The sequence below is a fragment of the Dipteris shenzhenensis genome, chromosome 25 (assembly GCF_047967505.1).
Source record: "Dipteris shenzhenensis isolate YYH24624 ecotype China chromosome 25, Dip_SZ_1.0, whole genome shotgun sequence".
In the NCBI taxonomy this organism is placed as follows: Eukaryota; Viridiplantae; Streptophyta; class Polypodiopsida; order Gleicheniales; family Dipteridaceae; genus Dipteris; species Dipteris shenzhenensis.
In genome coordinates this window covers 41,740,715-41,765,135 of record NC_141620.1, presented here as the reverse complement: position 1 = coordinate 41,765,135, position 24,421 = coordinate 41,740,715, and the positions used below count along the sequence as shown (strand labels likewise).

The window sequence follows — 24,421 nt, the reverse complement described above, 5'->3', positions numbered from 1 at the left end:
GCATCATAAAAAGAAAGAAACTCATACATGCCACCAAGGGCCAATGTAAAAGGGCGCGCTAGGGCCCTTTGCTGAAAACTAAGGTAAACAGAACTCCTAGCTCAAATTCTCCAACTGAGCTGAAGCTCAAGCGGGGGCCCGGTATCAAGATCCGGCGCTTCGTATCAGAGCGGCCCTCCTGTGGCCGTGAAGATGTGTATCTGTCGAGTAGTCTCGCACGACAGCGGTAGATGCAATCTGAGGACCCCGTGGGCCTATGGGACAAAGTACGGAATCAAGTAACTCATACAGACCACTGTGGGCTGGGGCAAAGGGCTCACTAAGGCCCTTGCTGAGTACTAAAATGCTATACTAGTACAAAATAGCAAAATAGCATGAGGGTGGCATGAAAATATCAAGTGCTCAGAGCTAGAGTCCCAAGTGCATGAATTGGCTCCACGTATCTAGGCTCCATGGTGGTTCTCTGATGAGATGCAAAGAGCTCACGTATTTGCATCTGTTAGACTGTCTCCCGTGGTGGTGGAGGGCGTGGTCTCCTCGATCTCTGGATCCAATGGGCTATGTCAAGGGTGACGCCTCGCCTCGGTCAATCTCCCCTAAGGACCTAAGGAGAGCTGAAATAGGTTACCTCGATCGTGTGTGCTCTGGTCGCCTGACACACCGTGTATGGTCTCTATGTCCCTCGCCTAGCAATGCTGTGTCGGCTCTCTCCACCAATCCATATATCTCTCATGTCGGCTAGCTCCTCCTCCTCTATCCCAGAGTGCCTTGGAGCTGAGTCAAATGCATAGAAATCCGTGACCTGTCTCTGCGCTCGGTCTACCTTAGTACCCTGTGGTGCGGTGGTCCCACCGTGCTGCTCTCTAATATGTCGTAGTAGTGTCTCCCTGTGTCGTTGCATCTCCATCAGGTAGAGCCCAATACAGACCTGGTCCTGGAAGTGGATCAGTCATGAGAGTGGGCCAAAGCCGTGCCTCTCCTGAAAAAGGTAGTGGTAGCATCCTCGGATCTCATAGTAGGCTAGGCAGACACGAAGAAAGTGCTCTTTTGTCTCGACCGCCCCCATCGTGCACAACCTGCAAGTCCGCTGCTCTCTGGGTATGCGTGCAGCTCTACTTGCCTCGATCCTCAACTGATGGGATGAGACCCGCATCTGTCCGATGGCAATCCTCAGTTAGTGTGAGACTCCTCTGCCCTGAAGATACTAAGGTCTAATGATGAGCCCATTCTCAGATATGTAGGCCATCCTCTGGTGGTTCTAGTGATGCCCTATAGGCCATGGTATGAGCCTTGTAGGCATAAATAAAGATACTTATAGTGTTAGTGTCTTTTAGGCCACATAGGACACTTAGTCCCACGTGACACCTAGGACACTTAGTCCTAGGTCTAGGTACTTGTACCTTGTACTCCTTTGTTTTTTATTATCCAACTTTGCAAAAGGGGCTTTATCACCTTGATCACACTCAGTTGCACTTTCTATTAAAGCATTGGCTATTTCAGATTCACAGCTTGCTGAAACTCATCTTTGGCATGAGAGAATGGGCCATCTCAATTGCAGTATCTTAGCTCAGCAGATTCATGCACATGCCCAGTTCACAGCATTGGCAGGCAGTGAAGAGAGTCTTCAGATATCTAAGAGGAGCTCAGGATTTAGCCCTCTTCTATGATGATTAGGGTTCACTTACCATGCATGCTTACACGGATAGTGACTAGGAGGATGTTCCGACACCAGAGTGTCACATACTGGCAATTGTTTTTTGCTTGGCAATTCATGTATCTCTTGGCTCAGCAAAAAGCAACCAAGAGTTGCCACATCTAGCTGTGAGGCTGAGTACAGGGCAGCTTTCACCGCTACAGTAGAGTGTGTTTGGCTTCGACGGTTACTTACAGATCTTGGTAGTCACCAGACATCCTCCACTATTGTCTACACTGACAGCCAGAGTGCTTTGGCCATTGCGCATAACCCATTGTTTCATGCGTGTACCAAGCATATTGAAGTTGACTATCATTATGTTCGGGAGCGGTTGTCAGTAGGAGACATAGAGTTGTCCTATCTTCCCATAGAGGACAACATAGCAGATATGTTTACAAAGACACTTCCTCGTCCCAAGGTGTTGCCTTTGAGGATTTTTCTTGCAACAGGTACACCTTGGGATAGCAGAGTCTTTTGCAAACATAAGCTTTGAAGCTTGGGCAGTTTTTTGGCACTTGCTTCTAAGAGGTTGCCTTTCTCTCATTTGCTTTGCCAGTTGGTGCATTTTCCTTGTATTTCAGCACCATGTCTAGTGGCAAAGATGATTTGCTTGGGCTGATTGGGGCTAATGACAAGATTCATGGCACCAATTACCCCATGTGGTCATACATGATGAGACATGTTTTGGTTGCCAAGAATCTATGGCATATTGTTTCAGGTTCTGAGGCCAGGCCTACACGCACTGTTACTGGTGCTACATCTGCAACCTCTGCTTCTTCAAGTGATGGGTCTTCAGGTGATGGTTCTACTGCTACAGCGAGGACTCTTGCACCTCCGCTCCAAGTCCTTTGCCTCCTTCACAAGAGCAAATTCAGTGGGATGGTCGTGATGCCAAAGCACATGCCTTGATTGCTCTTTTAGTGAAACGAATTATTATTCCTCATATTCGGTCTTGCAAGACAGCTAAGCAAGCATGGGATCAGCTTGCATCTTTGTATCAGGTGCCGAATGAGGCGAGGCCTACCTCCGCAGGCAGTTGAAAGATTTAAAGCTTGATGAGGGTGGTAACATGGATGCCTATCTCACTAATGTGAAGGATTTGAAAGAGCAATTGGCCAACATTGATGAGATTATGCATGATTCTCAGCTGGTTTCTAATACCCTAGATAGGTTGCCTGATTCATATCAAGGCTTTGCTACTACATTGAGGTTGGTTACAGGGGTGATAACAATCATTTCTCATTTGACTAGCTTGTTGCTCTTCTTCTTCAGGAGGAGCAAAGTCGTGTGAATCGCAAAGCTACTATGGCTAGTCATCAAGCATTTGCTGCCCATCATAAGTACAAAGGTAAAGGCAAGCTTTTAGTTGGAAAGCCCTCTCATTCCCATGCTGACCATTCTCATGGTGCCTCTTCTTCAGAGGATTAAAAAAAGAAGAGATGTAACTATTGCAAGAAACCTGGGTATGATATTTCTCAATGTAGGAAGCGCATAGCATCTGAAAAGAAAAGAAAGAGTCTGGTCTTGCATAATCTGGTTCTTCTAGTGCAGTGTATGATGTTACACATGCCTTTACCCTGGTTTTGAATGGCACATTGTCTAAGGGTCTCTATAGACTTGATGCTTATGGCAGATGTTCAGATGATGATGCTGCACTTGCCGATGCACATGCCTTTGCTATTGATTCTACCATGGCAGATACTCATTTGTGGCATGAGAGGTTTGGACACCTCAATTTTGGAGACTTAGTGAAGTTATATAAGGAAGATATGGTTGTGGATCTTCCCAAAATGCATATGCCTACCAAACAAGTTTGTGAACCATGCTTGGTAAGATGCACCGTGCTATGTTTCCCAAGGATGGGAGAGTTGATGCTTCACGTAAGCTTTATATGATTCATAGTGATGTTTGTGGACCCATGAGGGTTGCAGCTCTTGGGGGATTCTACTATTTTGTTACTTGTATTGATGATTTCACCAGGTACACTTGGATTTTTGCATTGAAATCCAAGTCTGATGTTTCTTCATGCTTCAAGCACTTCATTGCCTTGGCTAAGAATTAGAGTGGGCTGCACATTATTCACATTAATACAGACAGTGGGGGTGAATACATGTCGAAGGAGCTTGCTGTTTTTTTGGCTTCCCGTGGCAATAATCATCGATGCACGATGCCTTATACTCCTTAACAGAATCCCGTGACTGAGCGAAAGAATAGATCAACGATGGAAATGACCAGATGCATGTTGAAAGGCAAACATTTACCTAATAAGTTGTGGTTGGATGCGGTCATGTGTGCAAATTACATCTTGAATAGATGTCCTACAAAGGCATTGATCACTATCACACCTTATGAGGCTTGGACGGGTCGTAAGCCTCGCATTTCCCACATGAGGACTTTTGGATGCTTAGCTTATGCTCATGTGCCTTCACAAAGACGCACTAAGTTGGATGATAAAGCTATTAAATGCATTTTTCTTGGGTATAGTTCAGAGAGCAGGGGCTATAAGCTATATCAGCCCCGCACGGGCAAGTGTTTTGTCAGTCGGGATGTTGTGTTTGATGAATCTTCCACTATGCCTTTGCTAGACTCTCAAAAACAGCCCGTTGTTGATGCCCCAGACATATTTGACAGCTTGATGCCTTTGTTTCCATCTGATGCTCGGGATGATGTTCCATCTGAGGTTGTCCCTCCTCCCTGTTGGTCATTTACACCCACATGTGCATCCAGAAATTCAGCTCGATATGCCTATCATTGATCAGGATCATTTGCACCGAGCTCTTGACCAAGAAAGAGCAAAAATTCAGGAGCCTAAAAAGGTACCCCATTGGCTCCTTGACACAATAAAAGACAGCAAACAAGACACTCCTCTGCCAGCCCATACGAGAGCAGCTGTCCGGAAAGAGCATGCTAGTTTTGTTGCTTATGCTTTGGTTGCTACAGCATGTAATGAAGAGCCATTATGTCATCAAGATGCCTTTCAGAATGATTGTTGGATGAAGGCCATGCAAGCTGAATTGGATTCTATCCATCAGAATGACAATTGGGAGTTGTGTGATTTGCCTTATGGCAAGAATGCCATTGGAACTAAGTGGGTTTACAAGATCAAACGGAAAGCTGATGGTTCAATGGACCGTTACAAGGCTTGTGTTGTTGCTAAGGGCTATGCTCAGCAGCATGGCATTGACTTTGAGGAGACTTTTGCTCCCACTTCTAGGATCACTACCATTCGCATTGTTATTGCCTTTGCTGCCCACTTTGATTGGCAGATACATCAGCTTGATATTAAGATAGCTTTCCTTCATGGGCATTTGCAAGAAGAGGTCTATGTTTCCCAACCTCCAGGCTTTGAGGTTGAAGGTTCTGAAAGTAAGGTATGCCGCTTGAAAAAGGCCCTCTATGGATTAAAGCAGGCACCTCGGGCTTGGTATTCGAGAATTCATTCTCATTTGCTCACACTTGGCTTTCAGAGCAGCCCTACAGAGGCTACCCTTTACATCCGCAAGCATAGGACAGATTTGCTGATTTTAGTCCTTATGTGGATTACATGCTTGTAACTGGGACACATGCTCAGTAAATTGCAGATTTTAAAATTGATTTGCAGCAGAGATTTGCTATGTCTAATCTTGGTCTTCTGCACTACTATCTGGGCATTCAATTTCCTAGCAGTGAGGGGGGCATTTTGATGTCAGAATCCAAGTACATTGGACAGCTTATGGATGCCACTTATACCTTGGTATGAGCCTTGTAAGCCTAGTTATAGTCGGTTAGGACTATTGGTACAGTTAGTTTATGTACCATCTAGGTCAGTTAGGACACTTAGTCCAATTAGGACAGTTAGCCCTAGGGTTTTGTTACGTTGGCCCTCCCTTAAGGCTCCATACTTCAGTTTTACAGCAATCTATTACAGCATCTCGTTTTTCTCCATTGTGCTTCCATTTTTGAGCTTCCATTGCTTCCAACACCTAACAAGTATCTCGAGGATAGGAGAGTCCCACATGCACTGAGGATTGCCATCGGACGGTGCGAGTTTCGTCACATCAATAGAGGATTGAGGCAGGGAGAGCTGTAGACATACCCACAGAGCAGAGGATCTGTAGACTGTGCACGATGGGGGAGGTCGAGACAGAGGAGCAGTGTGTCTGTGTCTGCCCAGTCTATTATGAGATCAGGGGGCGGTATCACTACCTCTTTGAAGACGGACATCGCTTTGATCCGCTTACACAATTGATCCATTTTCCCGACCAGGTTTGTGTTGGGCTTTATCTGATTGAGGTGCAACAACACAGTGATATACTGATGCGGCATACCAGAAAGCAATAGGGGATGATGCCACAGGTCACAAAGATCGACGGAGCACAAACACGTGTCCCAGACTTCTATGCATCGGAGTCAACTCCAAGGAAGGCTTAGGAGAAGCTAGATGAGATGAGGGCATTATAGATTAGCAGTGAGAGCCACCGTGCTGCCAGACAAGAGACACGCATACCACATTCGGCACAAAGAGTAACCAAAGCACACAGGATTGAGGTCCGGTCTATCTCATCCCTCCTCAGAGGAGACCGCCAAAGAGAATGTGTCACCCTTGACGTGAGATCGGGGAGACCACGTCCTTCGCCACCCCGAAAGATGGCTCAACAGACACTAAAACAAGAGCTATTTACATCCCATCAGAGAGACACCATGGTGCCTGGATACATGGAGCCTGTGCGCGTACTCGGAGCATTAGCTCTGAGCACCTGATGCTATTTTGCTATTTTGTTCACTAGCTGAGCACTTTAGCATTCAACAAGAGCCTTAGTAAGCCCTTTGCTTTGTGAGAAAGAGAGAGTGAGAGAGCTAAACGTTTAGTTTACAATAGAAAGAGTGACTGAATACAAGAAGAGCAAAAGATTTTGTCTAAGTGACAAAACCTTATCCTTCACTAACCGTAGTTAGTGAACTAACTGTGGTTAGGGGGAAAAACCTCTAAAGAGGAAAAAGTGCCCGTAACCTACTTATTACATTACATTGGTCACTACTAGAATATAATAATAATTCTAACACCCCCCTGCAGTGCCAATGTCATGTACAAGGAAATGATTAATCACCAAAAGGAGATAAGTTCAAGGCACTGCGAAATGCCTCAAACTTTTCATGTGGAAGTGCTTTGGTGAAGATGTCTGCAACATTGTCATGTGTCGACACATAGATCGTACTGATCTCTCCTGCATGCAACTTCTCTTTGACATAGTGATAGTGAATCTCAATGTGCTTCGTGCGAGCATGAAACACAGGATTCTTTGCCACTGCTATAGCACTCTGACTATCAGTGAGAATCGGAGAAGGACCCTCGAATAAAAGATGAAGATCAGCAAACAAACGACGCAGCCAAACACATTCAACTGTCGCTGTGAAAGCTGCCCTGTACTCAGCTTCACATGAGGAGGTAGCCACTGTAGATTGTTTCTTGCTCAACCAAGAAATGCAAGCATGTCCTAGAAAGAAACAATTCCCACTCGTGGACTGCCTAGTATCATAGTCTCCAGCCCAATCTAAGTCACTGTAAGCATGCATTTGCAAGTAACCCCCCCCTGGGAAACATCAAACCAAAAGACTTTGTACCTTGCAAGTAACGGAAGATGCATTTTACAGCCTGCCAATGCATAATCTTTGGGCTGTGCATATACCTGCTCACCTGAGAAACTGAAAACTGAATATCAGGTCTTGTATTGCAGAGATAAATGAGGCATCCAACAGTCTGGCTATAGAGTGTGACATCAATTGATTCACCTGCATCATTCATTGTAAGCTTCAGCCCCGGCTCCATGTGAGTGGACATAGGCTTGCAATCATGCATGTTAAATCTGTCCAAGAGCTTTTGAACATACTTCGACTGAGACATAACAATGCCACGTTTCTCTTGAATAAACTGGATCCCCAAAAAGAAATGTAACAAGCCCAAGTCGGACATATCAAATGTAGCTTTCAATTGGACTTTGAAATCTGCAATTACTTCCTCATTTGATCCGGTGAGTAGCATGTCATCTACATAAAGAATGATGACCAAAATATCCCCCCCCATCCTTCTTGATGTAGAGGGTGCTCTCAGTTGGACTATTGTGCAGCCCCTTGCTGGTTAGAAAGGCATCAAATTTGGCATACCATGCACGTGGGGCTTGTTTCAGCCCATACAAAGCTTTATTCAGCTTGCATATCTGATGTGCATTTCCTGAAATTTCAAAGCTCGGAGGTTGTTTGACAGAAATCTCTTCCAACAAGTCTCCAATAAGGAAAGCTGTTTTAATGTCCAACTGATGAACATTCCATTCAAAATTTGCAGCCATTGCTATAATTGACCTGATGGTGGTCATTTTGGATGTAGGAGCAAAAGTCTCCTCATAATCTATGCCCTTTTTCTGAGCATATCCTTTTGCAACCAGCCTTGCCTTGTATTGATCAATGGACCCATCTGGCTTTCTTTTCACTTTGAAAACCCAACGTGTACCTATGGCATTCTTACCTGGCGGCAAATCCACGACATCCCAAGTCTGATTTTTAAGAATGGACTGCAATTCATCGTGCATGGCATTCATCCAATGCACATTATCCTTTGCTTCTTCAAATGGCTTAGGCTCCTCCTCATCAAGAAGAGTACCTACATAAGCTAATTCAACTGAAAGAGCCCCCCCCATGTGCCTTACTGCACTACGAGTTCTGCCAAGCAATGGAGCTTCAAGCTTACTCTCCTTGAGAGTCTGAAGCAACCAGTGTGGGACTGTTGTGGCTGCATGTATCTCTTGAATTTCTTGCCTGACAACTTCATCCACACCCTGAGGTTGTACTAATTCAGCTGGGGGCTGAATCTGTACATGTAGATCTGGCGGAGGTTGCTGTAAATTCTGAGTTTTAGCAGGGGAACCAAATGCTATAGGAAGCATCCCCTCAAACACATCATCTGAAGAGGCTGGAATCTGAAATTCAGCATGTGTATGTGCAGAATTTTCAGAGAATATAACATCTCTAACAAAAATCTTGCGTGTAGCTGGATTGTAGAGACGATAGCCTTTGATTTGTAAACTATATCCCACAAAAGTGCATTTGAGTGCCTTATCTGACAACTTGTGTCTGAACTCCACAGGCACGTGGGCATATGCAACACAACCAAAAACTCTGAAATGGTCCACTGAAGGCTTTCTCCCATGCCATGCTTCATAGGGAGTGATTGTCTTCAAAGCCTTTGTAGGAGCCTGATTTAAAATATAGTTGGCACACATGAGGCCTTCCAGCCAAAACTTGTGAGGCAACTTCTTACTTGTGAGCATGCATCTGTCCATTTCCATGGCGGTGCGATTTTTCCGCTCAGCTTTGCCATTCTGTTGAGGTGTAAGCCTCACTGTAAGCTGATGCATGATGCCTTTTTCTTTCAAAAATGTCTCAAACTCATGAGACATATACTCCCCCCCTCGATCTGTTCGAAGTGTCTGCACCTTGAGTCCTGTCTCATTCTCAAACATAGCCACAAAGTGTTTGAAATGCATAAACACTTCTGATTTTGCCTTGAGACCATAGACCCAAGTGTAGTTGGTAAAGTCATCTATGAATGTAACAAAATAGAGATAACCCCCAAAAGCAGGTGTCCTCATGGGACCGCAAACATCACTGTGAATAAGCTGTAATTTTCGTGTAGCTTCCATTGCACCATCCTTTTTTAATGGAAGTCTATGCATTTTGCCAAGAATGCAACCTTCACATGCATGAGGAGGAGGCGACTCCAAGGGAGGCAATGCATCAACCATATCATGCCTCTGAAGTGTCATTAAGCTGCCATAGTTCATGTGCCCATACCTGGCATGCCATAACTCCGCATTCTGCATCGCAACAGTGGGAGTGCTAACTGATAATGCAAGATGGGATCTTTTTTCATATAGATCAAGCTGGAAAAGACCCCGATACAAAGTACCAGACAACATCAAAGCATAGTCATTTTCTTTGTCTCTGATTGCACACTTGTCATCATCAAAAACAACCTGAAATCCTCCTCTATTTAGTGAGGACGCTGAAAGCAAATTATTCTTTATCCCTGGCACATAGAGTACATCTGAAATTCTGAAATCTATGCCATCAGTGGATGTGAGAATAATGTCTCATCCTCCACACACTGAATAAGAAGAATTATTCGCACAAGTTACCTTCTTCTTGGTGGGTGAAGAATGCAGAGTTACAAACAAACTCTTCTTGGAAATGATGTGCTTTGAAGCACCACTGTCAAAATACCAAGTATGAAGTGTCTCATCAACACTAAAGGAGCATTCATCCTTTGAAGGATTGTAACTGCAAGTCAAGAAAGCATATGGGTCATCATCATTAGTGCTCTTCAACCAAGTTGGCTGCAACATCTCCTCCATCATGAGAATGTGGAACTGATGCATCTGACACAGCCATACCGGAATCCCTTTTCTTCTCTTTGGCTATGCGCTTCTTGCACTCTCCAATATAATGACCTGGCTTCTTGCAATAATGACAGATGCCCTTCTTTTTCTGCTTATTTGTATCACCCTTTGCCTTATAAGAAGGCTGTCCAGAATCAGCTTTATGCTGATGTGTGGGCTGATTGGCATGTGGCTTTTGCTGCCCTTTACCCTAGGGCTTGAATTTGGAGAGCATAGCATGCTCGCCAGCTCGGGTTGCCATATTTTTGCGAGTTTGTTCCTCCTGCAACAGAAGTCCTACCAACTCGTGAAAGGAGAGGATTGTCGTCTCCCCTCAATGACAAATTCAGTGAGGTGTGAAAACCGAGATAGGACTCAGGAAGAGAATTCAAAGTGGTGGTGATCATCTTTGAATCCGGAATGACTTCATCAATATTCAGCAGTTGTTCCCTGAGGTCCTGAAGCTTTGTGAGGTGAGAATTCATGGAATCTCCCTCCTCCATATGTGTATGGGAAAGTTCTCGCTTCAGAAAGGAAACCCTCGCATCATTTCTTGCTGCAAACATACTCTCTAGTATCTCCCAAGCTGCCATAGATGTCTTGCATGACCGAATATGAGGTATAATGAACCTCTTGACAGAAAGAGAAATTACTGAAAGAGCTTGTGCATCTCTAGAGTCCCATCTTTTCTGCTCTGCTGTGAGAGCTCCTGGAGCGGCTGCTCCAACCACCTGTGCTGCATTTGTACCTCTACCCCTGCCTCCAGCTCTGGGAGTGACAGGTGTAGTCGCTATATCTGGTCTTGCTTCATCTCCATTGACATATCCCAAAGATGTCTGCCAACCAAGATATTGCGAACCATGAAACTCCACAAGGAGTAGTTGGTGCCATCCAGCTTATCCTCCTATGTGAGAACCCCGAACACCTCATTTGAGTTGTTCAGAGCCATTTTCACCAGATAATCTCAAAAAATACAGCAGACTGACCAAGTAAAATCCCTTCCTGGGATATAAAATGCACAAGTAAAATCTGCAAAGAAAAATATGCCCACAGTGACAAATACTGACACAGCCTGTCAAAGGCTCAGAATGCACTTCAATTATCCTGCAAATGCTCTCCAATGTCACTCAAAAATACCTGCAACAGTCCCAAAATGCTTGTACACTGCCAAATTGCATCAGAATGCCAAAAGCCCCAATTTCTTCAGGGAAATTGCATCCAAAAGAGGGCAAATTGCCTGAAAGCCCCAAAAATGCAAGAAATTGCTGTGTAAAGTAAAAAGCCCCAAATTTTTGCAAGAAATTGCAATTCAAAAAAGGGGCAAATTGACTGAAAGCCCCAATTTGCAATTTATCTGCAAAAGGAGTAAATTCTACTGCCAATGTGCTCAAATGTGACTCAAATTGAGTCCAAACCTGCAAAGCTCCCAAATTGCTCTTCTTTGCAATGTCTGCCCAAAAATTGCACAAGAGCACTCCAAAAAATACAATGTGCCTGCAAAGATCTCAAAAGCCCCAATTTCTCTGCAAAGAGAAGAACCTGTAAAGCAAAAACCTACAAAGTAATCCTGCAAGAAAATTGTGCAAGGAAAACCTGCACAAATTGCGGACGCCAACGAAAGGTACAAGGGCCTGCAAAATGTACGAAAATCCGTATTGTGTACGGATTTGCAGCAAGAGTACGGATGGTGCAGTCAACTGTACGGACGAGCTTGGGAGCTAGTCCAAAAAGCAGGAGATCAGGATCTAAGAGCACTCTCACACACGGACAATGGCAGAAGTCCGAGGAGAGAAGCAGATGCTCTGATACCAAATGTGAGAAAGAGAGAGTGAGAGAGCTGAACATTTAGTTTGCAATAGAAAGAGTGACTGAATACAAGAAAAGGGAAAGGTTTTGTCTAAGTGACAAAACCTTATCCTTCACTAACCGTAGTTAGTGAGCTAACTGTGGTTAGGGGGGGAAACCTCTAAAGAGGAAAAAGTGCCCCTAACCTACTTATTACATTACATTGGTCACTGCTAGAATATAATAATAATTCTAACATGCTTCAGCCCATAGCAGCTTGTATGAGTTACTTTTGGCTTGTACTTTGTCTCATAGGCCCGCGAGGCCTCCTGTAGACGTTAATATGTGTGTGTGTGTGTGTGTGTGTGTGTGTGTGTGCCCACCTATCTATGCCCAAGACCCAACAGACACATACGACCACCTTGAAGCTTCTAAGAAACAGAATACTACCTTTTCCAATCACTTGTCACAACATAGATGCTCATTAGTAAAGCCTAGCAGCAAGTGTGACTACAAAACCACAACATATATCCTTTTGGCTCCTAACAATATATCTCACTTCATAATGGTATTGTTCCATAGTCAAAAGCATCACTCCAAAGGAAAATCCTCCAATGTAACGATAGCTTTTTTGACTCCCTCAAAAAAAGAGTGCAATTGAGACCATCAACACTATGGATGGAAATGCACAAGCTCTTACATATGCATACAAATGTACATAATGCCGAGTACTTATACACACATGGGGATACATAAACATGTAAAGGTATCAAGACTGAATTTTTGCCAAGTCTCTACAAATAAAGGGGAGTATTTGTAGCAATTCTTCTCAAAAATTTAAGAATGTACTTCGAAGAATCACTTGCTTAGTACATTTCAATAATTTCAATAAACATTGTATTTGTTGATCCAAGAGAAACCTTTGGTCTTAAGTAGACATGATAAAATCTTTGTTTAGTGTGGAAGTACACAAATGCCACTGTGACTACATAGAATCCTATTGGCAAGTCTTGATCCAAAAAAAGACTGTAAGATGGAGCAGGCCCAAACAAACACACAGAATTTGGGGAAAAAAATGGAAGGGAGGAGGAGGAGAAATTCAAACTAAATGGTATTTAAAGTGTGGCTGTAGATATATCTACATATACCTCGGCAAAGAAGCATGTTGCCTTTCCAAAGGTGTACTACTACCCTTGCCATAATGCTCCTCCAAATGGGCAAACTGCCTTTTAAATTGGTCGACAGCACTGCAAATAACCAAAAAAAACAATACATGTATGTGTGTGCTTGAAGACTTTGTGTTGAGCTGAAGAACAAATCAATCAACATATGGCACTTGTACAAGACAACAGACCTTGGGTACATGAAGTTAGCATGGTCTGCACCATTCAAATATTCCTTGAGCATTTGAGGATGATACTCCAATATCTGTTGACAAAGCAAACAATACAATCACACCTTAATATTGACCACGAGCTAGTGTAACCAGAAGTTCCAGAAAACCCAGATAACATGCATGTTAAAAGTTACTACACCTGTGAACTCTGATATGAGGAGGACAAGTCAGTAGACTGAAGTAGTGTGCTTATGAGAAAAGGGGTGAGTTTCTGTTGCGGCAGTAGCATCTGCAGGTGACAGAAATGCCTAGATGTGAGGGCTGCTTTGAAGATCTTCTGATCGCAGAGGGGAGCCAATTCTTGGCTTCTATAAGGCCTATTTATAGGCCATAGATCTGATCGTCCAAGTTATGGTACGCCAGGGCAGTCTGTTTGCAGACCTGAGTCAGCCAGATCTGCTGGCCTACAGACTAGGACAGTCTGTAAAAGTCAGCCATCGGCTAGTGCTGGTTCATCCCTGTATAAAGGCCCTTTGTGCTTGATATCCAGCTCGACTAAAGCGCTATCCATAGGCAATACAGGAGAACGGATCACAAGCTTGTGCAGGAGGTTTGCAGCCTCATTTAGGACAGCTTTCCCCATATCTGTGGATGTCTGTAACTGAGCTCTTTTTTATTTCTATATCTTCTGTACATTGTTGTGTTTCTAGTGACCCCGTGTTGACTGTTGATTGGAGACATTGTGAGGCTTTCTTGAGTGTCTTCCGCTGCAAGTTTGTTTGGAGTTACTACAGCATGTGAAGTTCCCAACCTTCATTTCAGTTATCTATCTCCTGCCATGGCCGCCCAATCGCCCATTCCAAACGTTGCGGATGCAAACAAGTTACATGGCATCAACTAGCCCCTTTGGAAGATGAAGATCTGTAACCACTTCGTGGTGAAAATGATACGGGAGATAAAGCCAAAGCCACAAGAACAAAAGGACTCTTCGGGAAAGGTCCTAACAACTGCGGATCCAGGATTGGGTGCTTCAACACACAAAGGCCTTGGCCGTCATTGATGCAATTACAAATGCTATCTTTCCACATATTCAGATTGTGGCGACGGTTCATGAGGCTTGGACTATCCTAAAGGATATGTACGACATCAATAATGTTGCCAAGGTCCTTGAACTCGAGACAGAATTGTTCAACAAGAAGATGGAACAAGGGAATTTGGTTCAAGGCTACATTATTAAGGTGAAGGTAGAGTTCCTCAAGACAAACTCAAGATGGAGGAAGGGGATTCAAGGCTTGTATGGCCTTGTTAAAGGAAAAGGCAAGGGCAAGCAGACAAAGGGAGTAAAAAAAGGATAAGTCGATAGATGTGGATAAGCAAAAGAAGAAGAAATGTTTCTATTGTGAAAAGCCGACACACTTTGCAAAAGGCTGCCGAAAGAAGAAGGCACGCTAGAAGAAGAAATCATGGGTGAGACATGATTGAACGTGTACTCATGTAAGAAGCCTATGACAAAAAATTTAAGGATTTTTGGTTGTGAACAGATATGCACGCATCCAAGAAACAGAAAGTGTGTCATTGTTGAATATAGCAAGTCGTCCAAAGCCTAGTGGTTGTATGACAAGGAGTCCAAAAAGCTCTTAGTCAATAGGGACGTTGGATGAACAAAAGCCGTAGAGCAATACACGCCTTCATAACTCTCTACATCCACATTCCAAGCCACAAAAAACCAGAAACACATGCAAAATGTCCACTTATTTCAAAGTTTTTCAGAGTCTTCGTCTGTACACAAGCCAACAGAATAGAGGTCATCAGGCAAATCATCTTCATCAGGGAAAATCACTTCAGCCTGTGCCTACAGCCAAGGCCTCCAACCCATTTCTGCTCGTTGACCTGTCCATCGGCCTCTATACATGTACATCCAGTCTGTGCTCTCGATGCAGCACCTCCATTATCTCTCACCCTCTAGTCGCGGCTTCTCTCCAGGACTAGGCACACATGTCTTCCTTTATGCATGGTACCAGCCCCCACAAGAGCAGCAGTCGACACTTTCAGTAGAGCTCATGTACTTCCTCCTATCTCCTTTATGTGAAGATAGCCTACAGTGCAGATTTCCCGTCCTCACGGCCTCATGGACTCCCGTCGTCAGAGAAGCTCCCATCTGCACAGTAGCCACACCAGTCAAGTCCCACAGCTCCTTGCAACTTCATTTGACATCCCTTCAAGCAGGACCTCAGTCGTGTGTCTCTCATTCTCATGAAGAAACTGCCTCCTGGATTCTCCCTCAACACAAAATCACACTTTCTTCGTCTCAAGAACTCCACGCATGCACAGTCAACACGCCACAGCCACATAGATCTCTCCAAAAGCAAACAGCCCATTTCCCGGCTCGTGAGCATAGCTGCGCCATAGCTTCTCCTCCTCACAGAGCACTCAACCCGTATAGTAGTGACGCCAATGGTCAACTCCCAAGCTCCTAGCTCACAGTTGCCTAGCGCCTCTAATTCAAGAAGATCCCGCCCCGTGCAATCGACGATCTCTTCCAACAGGACCCACTGCAGCCCGCCCTTCATATCTACCTTCACGATGATAGCTCCTCGCGGCCTCGCCTGCTCTAGCTCGCATCCTCTCGTCGTCCAAGATCCTCCAGGCCTTCATATTAGCAACGCCCCGGCCAACTGCAATATCTCTCCAAAGCAATAGCTGTCCCCCGATCAAGAAACTCTCAGCAGAGAGCCGCAGCCAAAACTCACGACCACCTACGCAAGCTCACACGCCTCCTCAACCTAGGATCTCCCAGCCCACATAGTAAAGATCACAGCCAAACCAAACCAACAGCTCCTAGTGAAGGCAATAGTTGACCTCTCCAGCCGGATCCGTCAGCCCATCTTACAAGCTCACACACTGCCATAGCTCCCTAATAGCCAATTGCTATGACTGCCTCATCAACCAGCTTGCCTACGCCTCTCTCACATCCAAGGTACTGATCCAGGCCTCCATAGTCGAGACCACCTCCCGTTCAGAAGCTCCCAACCAATGCAACGGCCCAACTGTCAAGCAGCCTCCCGCAGCCGCTCTCATCCCCCATACTTAACCTCATCCCCAAGACCTCGAGCCAGCCCACGAACTGCTTCCAGTATGCTCCTGCAAGCTGCCATCTCCACGTATTGCCAACTCGCCATCCAGAAGTTTTTTCCTCCTCCATCACATAGCGTACATGGCCTCCTTCTCTCATAATTAGCCACATCATCTTGAGTAGCCACCTCACTTTTGCCTTTTTACCACTCCAGAAACTTCCCCACAAAACTTAGACCAAGACATTTAATGCCTATATTCCAACCTTAGGCACACATTTTCCCTTGCACATCCACTTCCAGCAAAGCCTCTAAAGCTTGATTGCCAAATATAACCACACATCCATGACGCCCACACGGAGTACATGAGTGCTCCCATGACTCCACCACAATACGGAACCCCACTCACGACACTATGAACACTTGGTAAAGGACTCCTATGACCTCTAATCTTACCACAAGGTACTTCTCCTATCTGCTGGCTATCTCTAGACTCGAGCCCGCGTGCTCCACTTCGAGCGTAAGTAGAATTTCCGTACAGATCTCTTCCACCTTGCTGTCTGCAAACCAGCCTAGGTGGGCAGCGCTCTGAGTGAGCTATGTCTGCAGGTCTCCAGCCAGGTTCACCTCCAGGAAGAAGCCCAACTGCTGCTGCTGCTGCTGCTGCTGCTCCTTTCTGCTCCTCAAAGGCTGCTACAAGTGATAATGAATGAGGGCACAAGGCCCTCCCTTTTATAGGCCTAGAGGGCTGGCCAACCAACCAACCCAGCAGACCTAAAATGGCCGACCTGCTGGTCAGTCAGTCAACATGCCCCCTCTGGCCCATTAAATGCGCCCCTTTGGGGCTAAAAACAGGGGCCTGTAGGGCACATGCCCCCCCTATATATACAGGGTCCAGCCCCTTCTTGCAGCCCTTGATCTGACCTAGTAGACTAGCTCTTGACCAGCCCTACCAGCCCTACCAGTCCTCTACAAGGCCGGCTGCTCCTGCAGGCTCCCCCACCATCTCACGGCATGTATCAGCCTTGTTTGCAGGCCATGTACCTGCCTACAAGCCCTCGCCATGGTGTGCCATCTGTCCGGGATACCCTGCCATGTGTCGCCTCCTGCCTGGAGCCTCTCAGCCATGTGGCGCCACTTGCCAAGCTTAGATCCAGGGGCTGTTGCCCTCGCCATCCATCCTGCACAGTCTCGCCATCTGAGGCAGCCTCTAGAGCTCTAGGAATCTCTCTTTTCTTTCTCTGATCTTTGCCCCCATGGCAGCCACAGTGCTGCAGATGTGGCCTTCTGTCAGAACCTAGGTCCACCTCCCCGATTTCTCTCCTCCTCATATGGGGGCTTACAAATGGGGAGGTGACCTTTCCAACACCCCCTCTCACCGACACATCTAGGCCCAATGCCAACACGTCGATGACGATGCTCCAGTAACTCCATGATCCTAGTCCTTGAGAACATTTCGATGTCAAAATCTTTTCTTGGCTTTTCATCCAATGGCTCTTGCTCCACCAGGTCTGGTTCCGTTTCCGCACACCATCCTGGTACACAGGTCCATCTCTGGTAGCACCTCCTCGCACCACCACCTTTAGTCACGTTCCTGCCTTCGAGCTCGAGCAATCCAACCACCACGATCATCCAGTTGTCCCCCTCATAATGAGTGAACAACCTGGAGTCTTCCAAGCACCATGCTCCCGTCCTTCCTTTGGCTAGGTCCGCAACCAATGAATATCTCCAGATAACCTCGACCACGAACTCTAGTTGAGCTCTCAAGCATGTACTCTTCTGGCTTTAGTGCACCTTGTCCATCACTTTCTAGCAATCTGTGTCCGAGATTTGAAGAAGCACCCACACTTCCCCTTCTTCCTTCGAAGAAATCCAATTCCTTCCAATCTCGCATTACCTGAGACAAATGAAGAGCAAAGTCTCTCCATAGCATGCTATAAAGGCTCAAATGAAGAACATCAAGTACATACCAGACCATCGGACAGCCTGTGCGCTTGCTCTAAAAGCAAACCATGCACTTCATCGAGGCACATACCAATAGCCTGTGTAATCCTGTACTGTCTCCTTCTAAAGTATAGCATCCACCTAAGCATAAGACCCCAAGGCACTCTATGGAATCCACCCTCGTGTCAGTGTCAACAGCCACGCACCTGGAAGATACCAAGCACTCCATGCTGTCCTTCACCTTCACAAAGGTCTCTGACTCCTCATCGACCCACGTCTCAATGTTCTGCAGACATCATCCCTATGGTTTCTAGGTCGGCATATCTGACCTCGATAACACTGGGAGATGTCACCAAGAACAACTCTTCGATTACTGCATTTGCTTTGGCTTTTGTGTCACCTCTAGATCTCCCGCCCCACACCGCTCACAAGCGTGAGTGGAAGAAGGCAATGAGGTCAGCGAGGGAGGACCCCAGTTTGCAGCACTGGACTCCTTCCTTTGGTTTTTTTGATCCGCTTTCTTCTTTTTGCAGTCCTTCGCAAAATGACTTGGCATGTCACAATAGAAGCACTTCTTATGCTTCCTCTTGGAGGTGTCCTCGTCATCAGAGTCGGCATTCTTGGACTTGCCACCGTTAGGCTTGCCCTTTCCTTTGCCAACCTAATCCTTCGCCAACAGCGCCTTATCATCTTTGTCGTTATTGAAGAGCTTCTCCCTAGCTTCTTCCTGTAGCAATAATGGACCCAACTCTTCAAAAGTCAAAGGTTTGGTCCTCTGTCCTGATGTCACAGTCATAACAAATCTTTTGAAACTCTGAGGTAGCCTCCTCAGTACCATCAAGGCCAAATGCCACGAGTCCACCTTCTGACCAACTGATGCCAGTTGATCCCTCACCACCTTGACTTTCGTCAAGACGTCATGTACCGAATCTCCCTCATCCATATCCAGGTTGTAGAGCTGATGTTGAAGAAGTAAGATCCGGGATGTATTGTCTGTCTCGAACAAAGCCTTCACAATGACCCACGCCTCTACTGACATCTCGACCATCTGGATATGAGTAAGCACAGAGTCCGCCGTAGTCCCTATGATCAATGCCAGGGCATGGGCATCTCTATCTTCCCAAGCTTCGAGCCCCTCTCCGTCTACTTCCATAAGTATCTTCCCCTATCTGTCCACCATATCCTCCGGCTTCGCCTCCACTCCCATTGTCAGTTTCCATAGCTTCCGAGCCACTAAATGACTCCAGATCTTCACCTTCCAGATCGGGTAATTTGACCCATCCAATTTCCCACACTCTCCGAAGTTAGGGATGGTGAAAGAAAGGAATCTGGGAGAGGAGGAAAGGAGGGCAGAGGCTGAAGAAATCAACATCTTTGCTGCTAAACCACACAGCACGAACAAACTCAACCTTCAATAGACCAGAACTCTGAACACACCTGATTGACCCTAAGTCACCCTCCTTCTCGCAAGGGCACTGTCCTCTAGTCTTGCAAGTCGATTCCCAAGAGCTTCTGAATCAAGGTCGTCCTTCAGCAAGGTCCCTACCTTCATGCTCCCACACCTGTGAGCCTCCTACTTGGACTCTAATACCATGTTAGAAATCACCCAACAGAGGGTACGCACAGTGGAAGACTAATAGAATAGCCCAAGAGCTCACACAGTGTGGTGTGGGGTGTGGAATCACAAACTTCTTAGACTTATATGCATAGGATAGATGTGCAGACTCATCAATAGACCATGAACCAGCCAGAAATAGAAGACACCAAAATAATATATTACCATCCAAAGCTATGGACACAATACAAAAGAGATAGATCCAGAGTCCCACCAATGGTGTGGTCCTTTGATCTTACCACAAGGTACTTCTATCTGCCGGCTATCTCTACACTCGAGCCTGCGTGTTCCACCTCAAGCGTAAGTAGACTTTCCGTTCAGATCTCTTCCACCTTGCTGTCTGCAAACCAGCCTAGGTGGGCAGCCCTCTGAGTGAGCTAAGTCTGCAGGTCTCCAGCCAGGTTCACCTCCAGGATGAGGCCCAACTGCTGCTGCTCCTTTCTGCTCCTCAAAGGATGCTCCAAGTGCTAATGAATGAGGGCACAAACCCCTCCCTTTTATAGGCCTAGAGGGCTGGCCAACCAACCAACCCAGCAGACCTAAAATGGTCGACCTGCTAGTCGATCAACCTGCCCCCTCTGGCCCATTAAATACACCCCTTCTAGGGCTCAAAACAAGGGCCTGTTGGCCCATAAAACTAGGGCACATCCCCCCCCCTATAGATGCAGGGTCCAGCCCCTTCTTGCAGCCCTTGATCCGACCTGGTAGACTAGCTCTTGACCAGCCCCACCAGTCCTCTACAAGGCCGGCTCCTCCTGTAGGCCCCCCTGCCATCTCACGCCATGTATCAGGCCGCATGCCTGCCTACAAGCCCTTGCCATGTTGTGCCATCTGTCCGGGATACCCTGCCATGTGTTTAGAGCCTCTCAGCCATGTGGCGCCTCTTGCCAGGCCTAGATCCAGGGGCTGTTGCACTCGCCATCCATCCTGCACAGTCTCACCATCTGAGGCAGCCTCTAGAGCTCTAGGTATTTTTCTTTTCTTCCTCTGATCTTTGCCCCCATGGCAGCCACAGTGCTGCTCATGTAGCCTTCTCTCAGAACCTAGGTCCACCTCCCCCATGCTCTCCTCATATGGGGGCTTACAGATGGGGAGGTGACCTTTCCAACATCAACTCCATGCTCCAAAGGATCTAATTGGGCCATTGTCCCACTGTGCCCGCCCACAGTGTCCATTTGTTGCCCCAACATACATCATGGATCTCATGATGCCAAAGAAAGGGCTCACGCTAAAATCCTCTCAACGAAGAGGGCTAGCTAATGTGAGGGGAGTCTCTAAGAAGATCCACCGATGAGACTGCTACCAGCCTACCACTATACAAGGTAGCCTTGGAGCAATAAGCATGAAAGAGAAAAGGCCTCCCTTATATGACTTGTTATAAGCATCTGACTCGAACTCCTTGTATACAATTGAAACTCCCCATATATAGGACAGAGACCCTCACTGGTCAAAGAACCCATCCTCCACATGGTACCCTTCACTCCACCAGGTCATATGCCTTCTCGAAATCCAAGAGACTGCTACATGCCAAGACTCCTCATGGGCCTCGTCCACTCCACGTGCCTGGCATCTTCAATTCGTTGTAGCTCTCTTGCCAAGCTTCTTGTGATCCACATGAGTCCAAAACCACTCAAATGGCTCAATCCACAGCCCTCTTGCTATCAATCTATGCAGGGAGGATATCCTCTCAACTCTAAGAATTGTATTCTAGTCAAGGCTGCAACTGGAGGGAGGCACAACCTAAACACCAAGGGTAGGCTCTCGCCAGGTGCCCCATCTGTCTACACCTGAGGCACTACACTCTAGCAAGGTTTTGAAGCAAGCTCTCATGAAAGACAAAAATAGGGCAATACTCCTTCTAAAGCCTCCGGAAGCGTAACATCACTCAAAACCTCGACACATGACGTGTCGTTTCCATGTTGTTTACCGTGAACCATGGTACCAAGGTATGAAGAAAACCAAGTGCAAGCCAAGGAAGATGAGGCTCTGCTCCACAAGGGCTTTGGGTAGTGACGATGGCTTTGCTCACCCTCTAGTACCAAGCTCGCCTAAATCCGGTCTTGAACCTGGCACCGAGTAGACGTGAGGCCTGCAATGCAGCCCATCATTGTTCTATCCTGAAGGAACTTGGCGATCTGCACTCCTTTAGATAAAGGAAAATCCAAACGGATGGAGAAGCCATGAGAAAATATCTGGCAAGACCAAAAAAAGTCGCCACCAAGGTCACAATCCCCAAATCAAATAGAGATCTACTCCTACTAGCAAAGAAAGAAAAACCCGGGAGCTAAGGTGTGCGCATGCGCGCGAGCGTATGTGTGTGTGTGGTAGAGCCGCGGGGGGGGGGAGGGGATGGATAATCTTTGCAGCCTAATGGCACCCCAAAAGGCGCTCATGGGCTGTCAAGGAACAGACTGAAAGGATCGAAAAAAGGGGGGCAAGGAGTCGAATACAGCAGCTGCAGTCTTGGCCCCAAGTGGGAAGGGGGCAAGGCACTCGGGCAAAGCCTTGCTACAGCCAGCAAACACTGGTGTAAACAGCATGTGAGACAAGTAGAGGAATCGAGCGAAATGGAAGCCCACAAGCAAGCCACAAAGGCCTCCCATGACCAGCCGTGAGCAAGAGGAAGGGGCAGAGGGCGGGCGCTGAGGAAAGTTGGGGAGAAGAGGCAGGGTGGGGTGGGGCAGCCCGACGGGGAGGCGGAGGAAGGGGACTAGCAGGAGTAGTTGAGCAGGAAGAAGCTCACCAAGTATTGGTCAGTTTTCTTCTTCTTTTTCCCTTGAATGTCTTCGACTACAAGAGTTTGCTAGAGCAAGCAGACTTATTTCTCTGATAATGCATCTGTAATTGATTGCAAGATACATTGTAACGCACAAAACTCTAAACAGTGAACCTACCATATATTGGCATTACCTCTCTATAAATAAGCTCCCGCACATCATCCTTAGTCAACCGCCGTCGTTCAAACTCAAATTCCAATTTGGATATTGGTTGTGCAGAAGGTTCGCGCTCTACCTTTGCTAGACCCTTGAAGTAAGGATCTGATAAAGCCTATGCCACACAAGCAAACAAAAGCAATTGCTCAAGACCAATGGCATGTAGATGCTCACAAAAATTAAAGAGATCTTATGATCAACAAAACAAAAAATACCTCTTCTGCGGTAGGACGATCTTTGGGATCAAAAGCAATAAGTTTTTGTAAAAGGCAGATTGCCAAAGGATCAGCACTTGGAAACTTCTCCAGAAATGAAATAGGTTGTTTTTTGCGCATGCTGCTTAGATATCTCCTCGCCTTTTCATTACGAACCTGTCCCCATAAAAGTGTAATAGTGAGGAAAAGTCCACGTTCAAAACGGCATCCCGCATTAAATATATATCCCAAAAAGTATCTACAAACACCTACATTCCTTATAATTGGCACATTGGCAGCACAATTGGAAAGGGAAAGCCAAAGACCAGATAAAAGCAATGCCATGGAGGGGATCAATGTGTGCGGTGTATGTGTGAAAGAACACACACAGACTAAGGATAGTGTAAATTCTTTCGATGTCTATTTAGGTCAAGGAAGTTTGCAGCAGATCAATCCAACAAGCCCGACCTCCATGGAAGAATGCCTGACCGGCCCCTTAGATAAATCCACAAATATCCTTCCTGGCTGCAAAGGCGAGGAGCAAGAAGAAGGGGCCAACCCTGGCAATTGCTTCCGAAGAGGGAGTGCCCAGCATATCTGTCATCAGGTCCAGTTGGTGCACAACATTCTTCCCAGGAAAGAGAGGCTTTCCAGTAAGAACTTCAGCAAAGATGCAGCCAATGCTCCAAATGTCAATCGCAGGAGTGTACTGCAGCACAAGTAATATACCTTTGTAAGACTAGAATATATCCAATCGTACAAATTTAGAATTTTTGTTGTTCCCAAATAAACTTATGTTTATGTAGCCTCTTAACAACTCCACAACTCATATAGAAACATATACAACAATCCAACATGAACATTTCTGTCTAGCAAGATTATCATGGGCAGGTCTACACACCAACATGACCAACAATGCTTATTAGGTCAGGCAAGAGCAAAAAGTAAACATCAAGAAGCACTCAAACCACCCCTGGAAGAGGGTCAGAGCTTTCATCAACTTTCATGATGCACGTAGCTTGAACGCTCCAACAGATCCTCTCTCAAACGTCCTCATCCGTTAGCCATATCTCTGTCGACACAAATCCCTATTGCAGAGATGTCTTTGCTTTCAGCCAGGTCCATGTCGAGGGTGGCATCGTATTTGCATGGACAATAACTCAATGTTGCAATCATCCAAATCAAGCAAACTACAACACACATTCTCGGCATTTTGAGGCCACAAGCCACACAAAAGCCTTCAACGAACATTCACAAAACTACAACTGAAATTCAGGGGCACAAATTACAATAAATGCCCCCGGCACCTTGAATGCTTATTCCTGCTTGCATCTTTCCCTATCCATGAGATTGAATGATTTCAATTACAATACATCTCGAAGCCAGATGCATTGCACAGTTTCCCTGCATCTCTTCGTACACATGGAGCTGGATTAAGTCAT

At 46.1% G+C, this 24,421-nt stretch overlaps 1 protein-coding gene across 2 annotated transcripts in view; it reads right to left on the bottom strand.

Moving 5' to 3' along the window:
- Window positions 1-24,421, bottom strand: part of LOC147885898 (mitogen-activated protein kinase 15-like) — an 80,619-nt gene that overhangs the window by 9,184 nt on the left and 47,014 nt on the right. For both annotated transcript variants that reach the window (XM_087396303.1, XM_087396302.1), the window contains exons 5-9: window positions 23,539-23,688; window positions 23,001-23,156; window positions 22,763-22,900; window positions 13,241-13,314; window positions 13,035-13,133 (exon numbers count right to left, since the gene is read on the bottom strand). In XM_087396303.1, coding sequence (XP_087252429.1) covers window positions 13,035-13,133; window positions 13,241-13,314; window positions 22,763-22,900; window positions 23,001-23,156; window positions 23,539-23,688 — 617 coding nt within the window. The remainder of the gene's footprint in view (window positions 1-13,034; window positions 13,134-13,240; window positions 13,315-22,762; window positions 22,901-23,000; window positions 23,157-23,538; window positions 23,689-24,421) is intronic.